A 17,510-nucleotide genomic window follows, 5' to 3' on the forward strand; every position below is an offset into this window, starting at 1 on the left:
CCAGTAATTAACAATGTGAAAATGTCTAGGCCAACATAGCTGCTGAGTACATGGAACAAACATTTGAGTTTTAGACATTCATTACAAATTAACAACTTGCAATTTATTAACATTTCTATCTATTTCAGTTTATATTTACTGTAGTCTATTTATTTACCAAAACAATATCATTTCAAGGAAGAAAGATGTAACAACTAGTTTTTTCATTCATTCACATTCAGTAACCACTTTATCTGGATCAGAGTCATGGTAAATCCAGAGTCTTCTTTGGGAAACCAGGGTACGAGGTGAGAATATACCATGGATGCTAATCCAGTCTATTAAAGGGCACTAGACCAGACAAACTTAGCACCCCCATAAAAAGATGATTAGGTTCAAATATCTGTGTAAAAAGAGAACATGCTTCTATGTATTTTCTATGTATAAAAATAAAAATGGCATATTTCAAAACAATTTCAAATCTAGATATAACATAAAATATAAAAAAAAAAATCTATTTAAATGAATCTCTTCTTTCTTTTCTCTCACACATATATATATATATATATATATATATATATATATATATATATATATATATATATATATAACATGCATTCAGAAAGTATTCAAGACCCCCTTTGCATCAATCTACATTCAGCATCCCATAATGTAAAATCAGAACAAATCAGAAATAAATAAAACTTTTTTTTTTTTACTTATTTAAAATCAGAAATACATAAGTATTTAGACTATTTACTCAGTTCTTAGCTGAAGCATCTTTGGCAGCCATGACAGCCTTGTCTTTTTAGGGTATGGGTTTGCATACCATTTCCTGCCATTCTTTTTTGCAAATCTCTTAAATTGTGTCAGGTTGGATAGGGACCACCAGTGGACAGCCATTTTTAGGTCTCTCCAGAAGTGTTCAATTTACGCTATTCATGTGAAGTCTTGCCAGTTTGTTTAGGGTTATTGTAGGTCCTGAGCACAGTGGAACAGATTTTTATTAAGGATACTTTGCTCCATACAGCTTTACTTTAACCATGACCAGTTGCACAGTCCCTGCTGCAGAAAACCATCCACACAGGATGATGCTGCCACCATCATGCTTCACTGCCAAGTTGTTTTTGTGCAGGTGATTAGCGGTGGCTGGATTCCCTCAGGCATAATGTTCAGAATTGAGGTCAAATATTACAATCTTTTTCTACACAGCCTGAGAGCCCTTCATTGGGCTTCCATTAAGCCACTCTGCCATAAAGCCCAGATCATTGGAGCAACATAATAAAACTGAAGATGTGAAGGGGGTCTGAATACTTTCTGAATGCTGTGTGTGTGTGTGTGTGTGTGTGTGTGTGTGTGTGTGTGTGTGTGTGTGTATCTAACCAGTAATTTGCAATACTGACCCAGTGATTAATACAATTTCTTCTTGTCTGGACAACATACATCTGCATTTTTTGTAATATCACCATCTGACAAAATTCCAAATGTATACAGAGCCCTGCTATCTTTAAGAGAACCAGTGAATATCCTAGAGAGAATTTGCTGTTCCAGACAGAGAGCTTTTTGATATGTGAATTTAAGAAGAATCGTCACTTGTAATGTGGAAATTTGACAGGCAATGGTCCCATTATTATAGTTATATTGGCACCAGCTGATTATGGCTTTTGCGTTGTGTTGAATGGAGACATAATGTAGGTGTTGCATATGGTTCTAATTCTCTAGGATGACATTTCACTTGAATAAAGTTAAATCTAATAAAATGTATCAAAACAAGGCATGTCTTGGGTTATCTTTACACCACATAACTATTGTGAGATTAGAAATTTAAAACTTTGTTGCAGTGTACATTACAATTCATATGGCTAATGGTGGAAGGAGCACTGGAAATCTCAAGGTCTATCTCGAGTCAAGGTTTAGCCATATTACACCCACTTTGATCTTATCTACTATCATAGTGAACTGCAAAAAAAAAAAAGTTTACCGTAATTAACCTTGGGGGATCCTGCGTCCTCATATGGAGACATTACATTTTGGGTTCCCTGCACATAATACTTCATTCATAAGTTGGACATGTTGTCCTTATTAGTAGACACTTTATAGCACCATTTAGTGGTAGAAAAAGTGCAATACACTGATTAGTAGAAACACAAGATGTCAAACTCTACAGTGGAGTCAGACATAAAAGTAAAACAGGCACAGAACCTCATCAAAATTTGAGTATTTATACAGAACATTTAGTTTAACGTGACACACAGAAAAATTTTATCAATAGTAAACAAATGAATGCTGCTAATTAATAAGTACTCGTTTGGGGAAACTGGGACTTATGATGGTAAGATTGCAAAGTGAAAATGTAAAACTAGGGGAACATAACTTGGAAAGATTTGATAAGAAACCAACAGTTTACATAAAAAAAAAAAAAAAAAAGTTCTTGCATGTGGTGCACATTAATCTAAAGTGTTTGTTTTGGTTATTTTTTCTGTGCTGCATTTCTATGGCACAATTCATTGTCCGCTGCAGAAGAATTATTGAAATCAATAATTTAAATAAATAAATAAAAACTCTGATGTGGAGGATTTGTCTGTGATGCTGCTGATCCTGGTGTAAACCAGCTACATGTTCATTATATTCTGATTCAACAGAATTGACTCAGCAAAACAGTACTGAAAGTGATAGTGAGCTACAACTCCTTTTAGGCGCATGTAAAAAGTCGTCACAGCATGCAGACATCCAGAGGAGCTGTGCGTAAAAATTAGCGTGGCAAAATGCTATCGAGCTAGGACCTAGCACAGATGTCTACCAACAGAACACACACATGGCAAGTGTTAGAAGTCTTCTGCATTTACTCCAGACTTGGTTCATTTTGAGGGTAAAGATAAAAGTCTGCATGAGCGTCACAGCTGGCAGCCACTGGACTATATAGAGCAAAATATTGTCAGTTGTATGAAACTCATTGTTAACTGCACAAATGCTATGTTCACTTCAAAATTGATGCTCCAAAAAAAAAAAAAAATCTCATAAGCTCATGTCCCGCATGCCTTACCCACAAATTAGGATGTTCTTGCCCAATGCCTTAAGAATTCCTGCCATTAGTGAGGAAATCAAGCATGACATTACAGATTGAGGTTGACTTGGTAGACAGGAGGATGAGCTATTACTGAATGAGTGAACCAAAAAAATAGATGATTATCATGCAGTTCATGGATCTCGCATGAGCCAACGGCCAGCTATATTATCGAGAGAACATTGAATGTAGTACACCAAAGGAGGACATAATGCAGTTCCTTGAGTTTTGCATTGCAGTGGCTCAGGCATACTTGAGAAAGTGTGAACATGTTGACGACCATATACAGGAGAACAAGGCACCATTTTCACCTCGATGCAAAAATCACCCAGTCACTCTAATTTCACATGTCTCAGTCCCCACAAATTGTGCTAAACATCTTCCAGAGATGGTCAACCTGAGCAGCCCAACATGTTGCATAGTAAAAAGATATCCTGGGAAATCTTGTGTGCGACATGTAATATTTTAGTTTATATTTTACCAATTCTTTTACTAATATAATACTTTGTTTGCAAACTGGATGCATTATAGTCTAAAAAGAGTATAAAATTGTCCACACTTAATATTGCAAGATCCTTTTTCTTGCTCACCCCCATTTGTATATGATTCACACAAACTAAAACCAGTTGGTATAAAATAACATTCATTTTCAAAAAATGACATGAGAAGGAGAAATTGGGCTTTTTCTTTTATTTATTTGTTATAAACAAAGTGGTAATCCTCTACTTGCCAGGAAGGATAACACCATCATACTGAAAAACAGAAAAAAAAAAAAGTAGAACCAACATTAAAAAAAGAATTAAGAAAAGAAACCCTAAATAGGTTCTCTTTGCTGTTTTTTTTTTTTTATTTGTTTCAATGTAAAAAACATTGAAACAAATGTGCCAATTTAAAAAATATTCTGTAAATAAAGGCCAATGAATAAAATTATGCCTTTAAACATACCTTTTGCTGGAACCAACGCATGGCTTCCTCCTTGCGGATGCGGTGCCTGAAGCCAATGCGTCCCCTTTTCCTTTTCTTGTCGGCAATGCTGAAGCCGGGTCTGCCCAGAACCTTTGATAAGGAAGCACAAGAACAAAGTACATCAAGAACTTTTTACTAGATTTGCTAGTTAGACAAAAAACAAACAATACAGTGCTGCAAATCTCAAAACAACATGTGAGCCTTTGATGGCATATTACTCAAAGGAAACACTAGAACAGTTATTAAAACACAGAACACTTTAAAGTGATATAAGATAATATAAAAAAAAAAAAAAAAAAAAAAAAAAAAACTTACCACGTAGAAGTCCAAGCCATAAATACCAATGCTAGGATCATACTTGATGCCCAGATCGATGTGCTCCTGAATGCCAAAGCCGAAGTTTCCACTGTCTGAGAAGTTGTTCTTCCTTAATTCATACTCACGCACCTGGATAAAGCAGAAAATAAAAAAAAAAAGATTAGCATTCATTTCAGCAAATGTTATTCGATCCGGAGTTGTTAAACTCATCTTGGGTAATAAACTAGTTTACAAAACCCAGTAAGTGTAGTACACAACCACATCTGAAAACTACATTTTAAATGTGCAACTGGATAAAAACAGACAACAAATCAAATGAATAGTTGTAAACTATTGAATTATAGAACTGAAAGGGGCTTGACTGGAATGTTATCATGAATCAACAGAGTGTATTAATATAAGCATCATGGGAAAAAATCCTTGTGCTTGAATAGGCACTCGCTCACTGCCAGTGAAAAAACAATCAAAATTCTCATTCACAAGTGTTCACTATCTGAGCTTATATCCAGACTTTACTGCTCCTTTATGCCCCCTAGTGGAGCATTAGAACCTCAAAATCTTCCTGGAGAACAGTGGTGGGTAAGAAAAGAACACAGATTTGTTCTTATTACAGATGTTTCTAGACATGCAATGATGTGAAGACAAATAAAATTACAGGTGTTTCTACATTAGCGCTTCAAGATAAAACTAGAAGAATTTTCACCTCCATATTATTAACCTATCAGAGAAATCAATGAGAAAATGTCTGTCTGGTAATCAAGTTATTACATTGCTGTTCAATAACATTACATTTAACAATAACAATTTGTGGTGTCATTCTTAAATAAGCAAATCAAGTTTTCATTTTCATAATAAAACACTGTGCACTCACAGCTGATATTTGCCAAGTAGCAAATCTCTAGCATAGCTAAGTAGAACAAATTATTTAACTTTTCCAAGTAACAAAGATCACTGCAACCAACCAAATATCTACTAAATCTGGCAAATGTTTAGGAATAACCATTTGTATTTGTGCATCAACAAGACATTTGGCTTTGAGTACATGCAGCTTCATTAAGGACCATGAAAAACTCCACAATCCAAATCCATCCAGAATGCTGGATGACCAAACTGTCAGTCTCAATATTTACAAATTTTGGTCATTGACTCCATTAATATCCTATTTACTTTCACCACTAACGTATAACTTGTATTTATGAAGTATAAATGACCACGTGAACCATTGAGAAAATTGCAAAGAATCTCACAACAACATCTAGTCAAACAAACAGAACAGCTGAAACATTCTCACCTTTAACCCCTTCTCCAGGATCTCCTCAGCCTTGGCACCACGAACAGTGCAATGGACAGCAATCTTTTCATTTCTGCGGATACCAAAGGATCTCACAGTGTAGCGGGCTGTGGGGGAGAAATGGTTTTCAAAATATTGAATGCGATGTTGAACACACAATAAACCATGACCCAGAAAAGTACATAAATTAAAGATGCTTACCTTTAGAGAAGACAGGAGTTTGGCCTGTGAGCTGCTCCAGCACCTTGGCAGCACGGGTCAGTCTGTCACCACTCTCACCAACACAGATGTTCAGGCACAGTTTGCGAATACGCAGCTCCCTCATGGGGTTCTCCTTCTTCTCACTGTGGTCCTGCAAAATAAATACAACCTGGTTTAACAGACATATCTAGTAGTTCCTGTGTGCACACGCTGCCATTCTTCACAACAGTGAACTTCATGATCATTAATGAACAATCACCCTCTACAGGCCAACCTACAACTAGGATTCTTACTGGCTACAGATCATAAATGGCTCTTTCGACATTAAAATATGAAAGGAATGTCAACGTTTTAACAGACAAGCATTTAAAGTTACTATAAACCTGCACCAAGCATGTCCGGACATATCCACGACCTCCACTTCAGCTACCGGCTCCAGCTACATAAAATGACCCTAATTTACAAGTTACTGCTTCAGAAAGTTCTACAAAAGTATCCGTTTACAAATGAATAACTGTTCCGTAACATTTTCAGCGATACAAAACACATGTATGGAGCCTCGGGTCTCAGCTTCAGCCACTCGCTCACTAGGAGCACCGGATAACTGGAAAGCTAACTGCTAAACATTTATTATCGCTCACATTCTATTATTTTCGCCTCAAATATAACCAGATTATCGTAGGGTAAATAAAACACTACACGGGGAATCACAGATGGCCCTAAAATACCACTGGAACAAGGCGATGTTTTTAGATTTCAACTGTACACCGTTTTCATTAATATATCGTATGCACTCACCGCCATGTTGGATCGCTAGAAGAGGACGTTACGCTTCCGGCGCAGAGCATTTATAACAGCGTGTTCACCTAAAAATGAGCCGGCCAAAACACACTGCTCGCGGTATAACGTTCCTACATTATTGTCGCACAGGAACATGACACAAATCTATAATAATCAACATGTAGAATAGAATAGAATAGAATAGAATAGAATAGAATAGAATAGAATATTAGGTATTGTATTAATTTGCTTTTTATTTAATAATAGACACACTGCTTTCTTTAAATTGTTTATATTTAATAAATAAATAAAAATACAACATTTAAGAAAAAACAGATTAAGTTACTCTGATGTTTATATTTTCTACTTTCGGCTGCTCCCATTAGGGGTCGCCACAGCGGATCATCCTTCTCCATCGTACCCTGTCCTCTAAATCTGCCTCTCTCAAATTCACCAAGTAACTCCTCTGCTACCTACAGCTCCAGCTCCCCCTCCTGTCTCCTGTCTGTTTATAATATTACAAACACCCATAACAACATTTAAAAAAGGGAAGAATGACATTTAGTTGTTAAGTATATATTGTATCTTGTTGTATATTGAAAACTATATGTTGAATGGTTTAGATACAACTTTAAATGTTATATATATATATATATATATACATATATATACATACATATATATATATATATATATATATATATATATATATATATATATATATATATATATATGTATGTATATATATGTATATATATATATATATATATATATATATATATATATATATATATATATATATATATATATATATATATATATATATATATATATATATATATGCATAATGCAACTCCCAGACCACCTGGCTGGCAGTGCCAAGGCAGTGTTTGTTCATCTTTTCTGTATACCACTGCTGCATCTCTAGCCACCAGTTTTTAAAAGTTTGCGGAGAACGCATCTCTAATTTGGCTTATCTCCGCAGGGGATGAGTCTGCCTACAGGTGGGAAATCAACTATCTGGTGATGGTGAAAAACTAAAGAGAAAGAACCCAGTTCCACCCTGTACTATTATACTGTGCGACTTTATTGTTTCAGATCGTCAAACTAATTTGAATATTAGTAAAAGATAACAAGTGAACACAACATGCAGTTTTTAGATGAAGGCTTTTATTATTGAGGGAAAACAAAATCCAAAACTACATGGCCCTGTGTGTAAAAGTGTTTGCCCCCTAAACTCAATGACTGGTTGGGCCACCCTTATCAGCAAAAACTGCAATCAAGCATTCGCAATAACTTGCAATGAGTCTGTTACAGCGCTGTGGAGGAATTTTTAAGGTCATGCCACAGCAACTCATTAGGATTCAGGTCAGGACTTTGATTAGGCTCCAAAGTCTTAATTTTTTTTCAGCCATTCAGAGGTGGACTTGCTGGTGTGTTTTGGATCAAGTTCGCTTCAGCTTGAGGTCACGAACAGATGGCCGGACATTCTCTTTCAGGATTTTTTGGTAAACAGCAGAATTTATGATTCCTTTTATCACAGCAAGTCTTCCATGCCCTGAAGTAGCAAAACAGCCCAAGACCATCACACTACCAACACCATATTTTACTGTTGGTATGATGTTCTTTTTCTGAAATGCGTTGTTACTTTTACGCCAAACGTAATGGGACACAAACCTTCCAAAAAGTTTAACTTTTGTCTCTTCAGTCCACAAAGTATTTTCCTAAAAGTCTCATCAAAAGATCAGCAGGATGTTTTTTGGCAAAACTAAGGCCGAGTCTTTATGTTCTTTTTGCTTAGCAGCGGTTTTGTCTTGGAACTCTGCCATGCAGACCATTTTGCCCAATCTCTTTCTTATGGTGAAGTCATGAATACTGACCTTAACTGAGGCAAGTGAGGCCTGCAGTTCTTTGGATGTTGTTTGGGGTCATTTGTGACCTCTTGGACGAGTCGTCTCTTTGCTTTTGGGGTAATTTTGGTCGTCCGGCCACTCCTGGGAAGGTTCTCCCCTGTTCCATGTTTTTGCCATTTGTAAATAATGGCTCTCACTGTGGTTCGCTGGAGTCCCAAAGCTTTAGAAATTTCTTTATAACATTTTCCAGAATGATACTCAATTACTCTCATTTGTTTCTGAATTTCTTTGGCTCTCTGCATGATGTCTAGCTTTTGACGATCTTTTGGTCTACTTCACTTTGTCAGGTCCTATTTAAGAGATTTCTTGATTGTGAACAGGTGTGGCAGTAATCAGGCCTGGGTGTGGCTGGAGAAATTAAACTCAGGTGTAATAAACCACAGTTTTAACAGGGGGGCAAACACTTTTTCACACAGGGCAATGTAATTTGAGATTTTCTTTTAATAATAAAAACCTTCATTTAAAACTGCATTTTGTGTTCACTTCTGTTATATTTTACTAATATTTAAATTAGTTTGCTGATCTGGAACATTAAAGTGTGACAAACATGCAAAAGAATAAGAAATCAGGAAGGGGGCAAACACTTTTTTACACCACTGTACTGTATTACGCTATAATACATTGCTTCCCTGCACCTTTGAACTTAATTGGAGAATAATTTCATTTGCATTGCCTCACTTTTACAGACACTGCACAATTGTACAGGCAGTGTCTTTATTATTTTATTATTTTATTTTAAGTTTTCATAGTTTTATAGCAGCAGCATACCTTAACTTCATAAATATATACATTCCTTGTGTCATTACAATTGTAACAATAAAAATTAACAATATTATTATTTTTGTGGCATCAACTACGTGCCATTGTTTTTAATCAAACAAAGATATTACAAGTCCATTAAAAAAAACTTACAAAAAGAAAAAAAGTGGTTTTATTTTTTATTCCACAGTTATTACTGTAGCAAGAAATTAATATTACTTTTATGGTGACCAAGATATAATAAACACTACATTAGTAGTACATGAAGTAATAGTGTATGAGTAGTACATAAATCAGGCAATCAAACAATTTACTCATTATACATAATTTCACATAAAATGAAGATGAAACAGAATTTTTTTCAGACTAGTAATTTAAAAATAAATATAATTTATTCTTTTTAGGGTTATGGTAAAAACCGGAACTTATTTTGAGAACCTTGAATGAGATGCTAGTCCATTTACATACATTAGAGTAACCAAACCCATACTGGTATGTTTTTGGGATGGGGAAGAAACTCACATAAACACAGATAACACCTACAGAAATACCATGCAGCTTGAGAATCCAAGAGCCGTGAGGCCACAACTCTAGACACTGCTCCACTGTGCTGCCATGACAATAAAAAAGCAGTTTAAAAAAACCTTAAAAACCCTTTAATTGCACATAAGTAAAAAAATATATTTATTTAAATCATAACACGTAAAAAAATGTTTTTTTTTAAGCTGATTCCATTGTTTAAAAAATGACATTTTAAATAGCATTAACAGTATTGCAATGCCATCTACACTAAATGTAGTTGTTATGGTTTTACATAAAATGCAAGAACGGTAGCCAAAAACATAACAGCACAAGCTACAGTCAGCATTTTTCTGAAATAGCTGCTTCCACTTGCCACAGCGCCACATTTTTGTACTGTAAGTGTGATAGGTTGAGGCTGCAGTTCAATGGCAGGATGTAGTGGATCTTGGACCTTTAAAAGAGGAAGCCCTGACTCTATTTGCTCTCGCAAAGCATTGCCTAGAAACTGGAGAGAACGCTTAGGGAAACTGGATGGAGAAAACAGATTGTGGTCTGGAACAAAGAAGTGGGGAAGCGAGCCATCTTTTACAGCATGCTCAAAGTGCCACAGAAGTTTCACAAAGCAGACTGAGAGTTGGCCAGGGGTCCACAGTGAGTCTTCAAATCTTTCACAGAGATTGTAAAAGAAAACAGTTTTCCCATGGTAGGAGCATAGAGGTTCAAGCTCTTTGGGGTATTTCTCCTTAAGTCCCTTAAGCAGGCTCTTGAGGAGCCGCAAACACAGTTTTCTAAAAGAGAACGGCGGTTAAGAATATCACCAAAATGAAACTACATGTTCAAACTGTTGAAAAAAAACCCACATATTTCATGCTTATTCTCTTACCGGCAGCATTCATTTTGTTTATTCTCACAGCATGTCTTTTTGTTGCCATGGTACCGAATCATCTCTTTTTCAATATGAGAGAATGATATTCTCCAGCTCTCTGCAAATAAAACCATAATTCATTTTATCAGCAATCACATAGAGCCTAAGAACAGTAAATTTTGACTGCCACTAAAAGGTTTTCGAATATTTTAAGTTTTTCTTTTATACATTTGATTGCACTTTACACACTATTGCTAATTAAATTTAAAACAGGAAGCAAGTGTTCTATAAAACATCAAAAACTTATTTTATTTATGCACTAATGTGTATTTCTAATGTGACTCTAAAAAAGTTCTATATTAAAGTATTAGCGAATAATTTTGTAAGAAAACAGATATTAGCATTTTCAGTGCATAGGTATTAACTGCTACAATTACCTAACATGTGTGATTCATAAAAGGCTTGTTTTTACTGAGATGTACATTCTAAAATGTGAATATTTATCAGTTCACATATAATCATTTCTTACTGATTTTCAAATTCTAAAGTGTTTAACTTGAACTATTTTGTAAAGTTTGTCTGTTTCCTAATTAGAACCTTTTTCAACAGCTGTGAGGTTTCGTGTTTTGGGTCTCTTTGGGACAAAGTAAACAGGCTCTCCGACAAATTTGCGCCGATTGTTCTTCCCAAGCCAGTTGTCCACATCCGGGCCAGCTCGTGCATCTTTTGGCCAGCCTTGTGGCACCTCAAGACTAGGAACAATATCCATAGACAATATTTCTGCCCCCTCTTTTGCATCCTGGAATACCAGAGTCACAGCTGGAGAATTTATCTTTTTCCTGCACACCACCCAGCGACCTTCATCAGCAGGCACTGAAGCATAAAACACACATTTAAATAATTGCAAATATTTACATATTTACAAAATGTGTACACCTACTCATTTATGCAAGTCATACTCATTAGAAACGAGTAATGTAAAAGTAATTATATACATTAAAAAATTTAAATATTTAAATAAAATGTTATATATTTATATTTAACTTAAAAGTACTGTACACCTAAATATAAAGATAAAGTTATCTTTAAGAATCATTGCATCACTAAAACTGTTCTTGCACAAACCACCAAATTAAACCAATGAATATTCTTTTAGCATTGTGGCCTGTATGTGACCATAATGAAGATTTCATTGTTACTGATAATTAACAAGATTGTCTTGAATAATGTTTATTGTACTTTATGCTGGACTGGGTATTCAATTTCTAGAACAGCGGTAGTAGTATGGAAAGAAAAACAATTAAATTATTTTACCTTTATGCAGTTTGATGAATTTCTGAACCAGATGGTGCATTTCATTCATTATTTTTGAGGCTGAGATAGTGAGTCCATCCTCTAAGACGAAGGCTCGGATTTCACCACGTGGAGGTCGGCAAAGGGAAATTGAATAAAAAAGCCCATTATGTTTATCTAGCTTTTTCCACTCAATTCGGGGTGTTTTAAGCTTCAACATGATGTCAAACTCATCGGGTTTATTAATCTAAAACAAACCAAGAAGAATTATTATAAGAAAAGTTTATTATAAATGTTTAAGAAAAATTTTATTCCATTACTTATGGATAATAGCTAAATGTTTAATTAAATATAAGGTTTTAATACAACGATTTCCACATGTCCTTTTTATCAATCCACATTTATAGAGCATATGTTTGAAAGACAGTCCTGACAGTGTACAGAAGACTTGTTTCACACTGTTAATTAGATACTGTTCTTTGAAACCCGTCCTCTTAAAATTACTTAAATAACCTAAAATGTCATATTTACTCAAACAAAGTTAGTCTCTGTGTCTGGGTTTTGTAATATTAAAATGGTCATTTTAATCAGTTTACTTCAATGTAATTGTAAAGTGTAATTAAACTGAATACTTTTTGCTTCTTTTTTGTTTACACATCAGACAGAACAAAGTCTCAAAGTTTGTTTTGTTTACCTTCACTAATTCATAGTAGCTTCCACTATTGAGAACAGAAACATCCCTGAAAAAAGGTTGTTCATCACTTTCCTTCAGGAATTTTAATAAATCCTTTCTCAGATTATTGACCAGTTTCACAGCAGCCTGGCGGTCAGCCTGGCGTAGCCGTAAGTCTCGGCCTCGCTGCCTGATCCATCGGTCGAGTTCATGAGAGATAGTACCTTCTACTACAGGGCCACCTTTAAAAAAAGATTATAAATTTATATGGAGGAAATATAAAAACTACTAAAACTTTGAAAATTCTAGCAATTACAAAAATGTGGATTTTGTATATTACATTGTCTACATGATGCAGATCCAGCAGGTTGTGGCACCAACTGTTTGTTGCTATACATAAATTCATATCAATCTACACAACATATTCAAAGTCACAACTTTGAAAGTTTGATCCTAATTGAACAAAGGATTTTATATCCTAAACTGTGTGTTTACTATATATAATAATGTATGTACATCTAAGCATTTTTTTCATATCCTTACCTTTATTGCAGGGTAGCTTCTCCTGGATAGCATCTGGAGGAAAATCTGGTGATCTTAAGCTTTCCATATCATCATCTCTCAGTTTCTTTAGAGGTGGGCCTCGCACCATTTTGAAAGGTCAGTTGAAGCTATGATTTTGCATGATAGAAAATAAATTCACCATTTAAAGTGAGTACTAACTACAGAAAGATCATGATAAAGATTATGATGATGATGATGATGATTATTATTATTATTATAACCCCCAGGAACACTAACAAGTATTCAATAATCTCTTGTTAGTCCATAATGTACACACATATTTTATATGTTTGTTGCTACAATGATTTCTCACCAATTCTGCAACCTAGCTTCTATACGGTTCTTTCTCGAATCTTGGTTTTAACTGCTTAATAATTAAAACTTTATCAATGTGGGCTATATTATTCTTTCCTCTTATTATGTTGCTTTACAAGATTCTGGTGTAATATTTAAAAAACAAAATCACAGGTTCTGTCTACAAACATAGATAAATTGTTTTTCATAAGCTTAACAGAAATCCAGTCAACATCCAAAATAAACTTTAGATGAATGAACCTGCAGACATTACTAAATAAAATTCCAATTCTATTTTTACTCAGAAAAAAAGTACAGAATTAAAGCATCAAAATATTGAGCTTCAGGGGAATGTTTAGCTGGAGATGTTCTACATATGCTTGATAACTGTGATAAGAAAGTGTACACAACAAGGACAACACGATACTGTACTTTCTGATTTTACAGTGCAAAAGAGGCACAATTAGAGATAAATGTCAAGATTATAACTTACTCACTTATAATGTATACAAACTTGTTGGACATGTTATTATAGTATCATGGGTATTGAGTTGTGCCTATTCATTCAAAGAGCATTTGTAATGTTCAGGCACCGATGTTAGGCAAGAAGGTCTGATTTCCAGTTATCGTTCCACTTTATTCCAAATGTGATGTTCAGGACTCTGTGAAGGCCACTAGAGTTCCCTCACACAAACTCATAAAACCATTTAACCATAAATAAGGTAAAACAAGGATGTGCCTTCCCCCCAAACTGCAGTCACAAAATGGAATGCATTCAGTCGCCTAAAATGTCATTGTATGTTTTAGCGTTAACATTAACCTTCAGTGGGAGTAAGAGGCAGAAAAGGCAGATATATATCCTCTAATATCCACATCCAAATTGTACCGGTGGCTCTATGCACACTATATAGTGCTTTGTGGCATCCGATAAACCCAGATTTGTCAATTAGTGTCACAGATAATGTAATGACCACACAAGAGAACACGTTTCCCCTGCTCCAGAGTCCAGAATAAAGTGACCCATATAATACACTAATTTTCCTGCCCTGTTAGTTTGTATTGTTTACTGCTGAGATGGTGTTTTTCCTAGATGCATGCTTTTCACATTAATAGTAAATGTAATACGTTACTGCACTTAAATAACAAATTACTGCATTGCAACAATTCTGCATAGATGAGTGGACAAAAATTCCTCCACAGCGCTGTAACAGACTCATTACAAGTTATTGCAAACGCTTGACTGCAGTTGCTGCTAAGGGTGACCCAACCAGTTATTAGGTTTAGGGGCAAACACTTGTTTACACAGGGCCATGTCGTGTTGGATTTTGTTTTCCACTAAATAATAAAAACCTTAATTTAAAAACAACATGTTGTGTTCACTTGTGTTATCTTTTACTAATATTTAAATTAGTTTGATGATCTGAAACATTAAAGTGTGAAAACATGCAAAAAAAAATGGAGGAACAGGAATGGGCACTTTTCACACCGCTGTATATTTACATTTACTCAAGTACATGGTTTGTTTACTTCATCCACCACTGACCTACACAGATCTAACAGGGCAGAAATTTTAGGAATTTAATTATGGCAAAGGTGGAAGGTTTGGAATCACTGAACTCTCCACATACTTTTGATCATAAAGTGTGTCTTGTATTTTAAAACTTAGATGGTACATATAGGAAAATAAAACTTATTAAAAAGCCAAAAATCTTTACAATGTGGTTTTAAATTAGTCAAAACCTCTTTCTCTGTTTATTAACTTTTCTTTTTAACTTATATAATGTTAAGACATTCATTTGAATTACCAGATATAGACATACACTTTAAGAATAATAAGGTATTTAAGTGATCATAACATGTTTAACTTTCTATAAGTCTTTACCCAGGCAGAACTTTAAAATACTAAGGTCACAAAGAAAAAGTGCTAAAAAATTAAGTAAATGTAACATGAAAACAGACTTACATGAGATACTCGTCTGAAGCAAAATGAAAATGAATAGGAGCTACAGGCATACCGGAGGTAAGAGCTACTATATAGGAGGAGATATGCATAATCAGTCAGAAGAGTTTCAGTTTCTTTTCACTTTAAATGCCATTTAATACAGTATTACAGTATGGCTTTCATTCGTGCCGGTGCTAAATCTTTGAGACAGAAAGCTGGAAATCACAGTTTCTATTAATAATTATTTGCTGTCAGACAAGATAGCTTTTTCAACAATTTTCCATCAAAAGACAAATACTTTTTTGTCCTATGCTTCAGATGTTGCCCTGTACAACCTTATATAGCCACAAGCTTGGATCATCAGTTAATGGGAGTATAAGTCAATATTTTTTCACCTGTCAAGCAGTAAATTCATGCGTTTACTGACAAGCCCAGCCCTGTAAAATGATTTACATTGGCATCCCGGAAATGCCTCCACAAAACAGCCATAAGGGTTGCACAAGCCAGTGCACTCTTAGTGTCAGTCTCAAGCCTGAATAAATGGGAAGGGTTGCGTTGAAAAAGGCTTTCAGCATAAAACATGTGCTAAATTAAATATTTGGATCACAACACAGAATTTCATTCCTGGGTTACCAACGACCGCCACAAGTACAGGAGGAAATTGGGCTAATGTTGGCTAAAGGAGGAGACAGAGAGGAGGAAGACATCTACAGAGACTGCAGGAAAAGGAGAAGTGGAGGAGAGTGGAGGTTAAAGTTGGTACTTTAAATGTTTGTACTATGACTGGTAAAGGGAGAGAGTTAGCTGATATGATGGAGCAGAGAAAGGTAGATATGTTGTGTGTTTAGGAGACTAAGTGAAAAGGGAGTAAGGCCAGGTGTGGATGGAAAGAGAAATGGTGTAGGTGTAATCCTGAAGGAAGAGTGTACGTGAAGCAGAAAGTTGAAGGGGTGATGATAAATGTCATCAGTGGCTATGCCCCACAATTGGATTGTGAGATGGACAAGAAGGTACAATTCTGGAGTTAAATTAAGTGCTAGAGAGTGTACCTAGGAATGAACGATTGGTGATTTAGGCAGACATCAATGGGCATGTAGGTGAAGGGAACAGAGATGATGAAGTGATGGGAAGGTATGGTCTTAATGAGAGAAATGTGGAAGGGCAGATGGTGGTAGATTTAGACAGAAATGGCAGTAGAGAATACATATTTTAAAAAGGAGGAGCATAGGGTGAAATATATGAGTGGAGGAAGGTGCACACAGGTGGACTATGTTCTATGTAGGAGATGCAACCTGAAAGAGATTGGAGACTGTAAGGTGTTGGCAGGGGATAGTGTAGATAGACAGCATCGGATGGTGGTCTGTAGGATGGCTATGGAGGGGAAGGGGAAGAGGAGGAGAGTGAGGACTGAAAAAAGAGTAAGATGGTGAAAAATGAAGGAGGAAGACTGTAGTGTGCGATTCAGGAAAGAGGTCAGACAGTGGCTTGGTGGTGCTAAAGAGGTGCTGGATGGGCAACTACTTCAGAAATGTGAGAGAGAGAGAGAGAGAGAAGAGAGAGAGAGAGAGAGAGAGAGAGAGAGAGATATTCAGGGAAAAGGTCAGAGAGTGGCTTGGTGGTGGTAAAGAGGTGCTGGATGGGCAACTACTTCAGAAATGAGAGTGAGAGAGACTGAGAGAGAGAGAGAGAGAGAGCGAGAGAGAGAGAGAGAGAGAGAGAGAGAGAGAGAGAGAGAGAGAAGGTTGGATGATGTGGAGAAGGTGAAGCAGAAAGTGGATAGGATTAACAAGGAGGAAGTGAGAACAGAGATTATATGGACAGAGAGTGAGGAGGCTGGCCCAGATGACTTACCAGTAGAAGCATGGAGATGCATAGGAGGCTTGGCAGTGGAGTTTTTAACCAGATTGTTTAACAAGATTCTAGGTGAGAGGATGCCTGAGGAATGGAGAAGGAGTGTGCAGGTACTGATTTTTAAGAATAAGGGAGATGTGCAGACCTGCAGTAACTACAGGGGAAATAAGTTGATGAGTCACACCATGCAGTTATGGGAAAGAGTAGTGGAAGCCAGGCTGAGAGAAGAGGTGAC

At 35.8% G+C, this 17,510-nt stretch overlaps 2 protein-coding genes across 2 annotated transcripts; both read right to left on the reverse strand.

The window, feature by feature from the left end:
- Nucleotides 1-3,718: 3,718 nt before the first annotated feature.
- On the reverse strand, nt 3,719-6,741 carry rpl11 (ribosomal protein L11). Its single transcript, XM_046834307.1, has 6 exons — nt 6,618-6,741; nt 5,820-5,970; nt 5,619-5,725; nt 4,325-4,456; nt 3,989-4,099; nt 3,719-3,795 (listed from the first exon to the last, which is right to left on the reverse strand). The coding sequence occupies exons 1-6, from the start codon at nt 6,621-6,623 to the stop codon at nt 3,766-3,768; spliced, it is 537 nt and encodes a 178-aa protein (XP_046690263.1). The 5' UTR covers nt 6,624-6,741; the 3' UTR covers nt 3,719-3,765.
- A 2,696-nt stretch (nt 6,742-9,437) lies between these two features.
- Nucleotides 9,438-16,223, reverse strand: LOC124375754 (cyclic GMP-AMP synthase). Its single transcript, XM_046834357.1, has 7 exons — nt 15,446-16,223; nt 13,168-13,295; nt 12,646-12,866; nt 11,973-12,198; nt 11,256-11,531; nt 10,677-10,776; nt 9,438-10,581 (listed from the first exon to the last, which is right to left on the reverse strand). Exons 2-7 carry the CDS (start codon nt 13,274-13,276, stop codon nt 10,074-10,076), a joined length of 1,440 nt encoding a protein of 479 aa, XP_046690313.1. The 5' UTR covers nt 13,277-13,295; nt 15,446-16,223; the 3' UTR covers nt 9,438-10,073.
- Between the last annotated feature and the right edge of the window lie 1,287 nt (nt 16,224-17,510).

Source organism: Silurus meridionalis, chromosome 22 (genome assembly GCF_014805685.1).
Source record: "Silurus meridionalis isolate SWU-2019-XX chromosome 22, ASM1480568v1, whole genome shotgun sequence".
Classification (NCBI taxonomy): domain Eukaryota; kingdom Metazoa; phylum Chordata; class Actinopteri; order Siluriformes; family Siluridae; genus Silurus; species Silurus meridionalis.

Bases quoted from the DNA above. Each gene is read 5' to 3' on its own strand.
- rpl11 (XM_046834307.1), bottom strand. The intron at 4,457-5,618 runs GTGAGAATGTTT...TGCTTTATCCAG, and splicing joins TCCTGGAGAAGGGGTTAAAG to GTGCGTGAGTATGAATTAAG. The intron at 3,796-3,988 runs GTATGTTTAAAG...TCTGTTTTTCAG, and splicing joins TGCGTTGGTTCCAGCAAAAG to TATGATGGTGTTATCCTTCC.
- LOC124375754 (XM_046834357.1), bottom strand. From the start codon at position 13,276: ATGGTGCGAGGCCCACCTCTAAAGAAACTGAGAGATGATGATATGGAA. The intron at 11,532-11,972 runs GTAAAATAATTT...TTTATGCTTCAG, and splicing joins ATTCATCAAACTGCATAAAG to TGCCTGCTGATGAAGGTCGC. The intron at 10,777-11,255 runs GTTCTAATTAGG...TTTTATTTGCAG, and splicing joins CCTCACAGCTGTTGAAAAAG to AGAGCTGGAGAATATCATTC.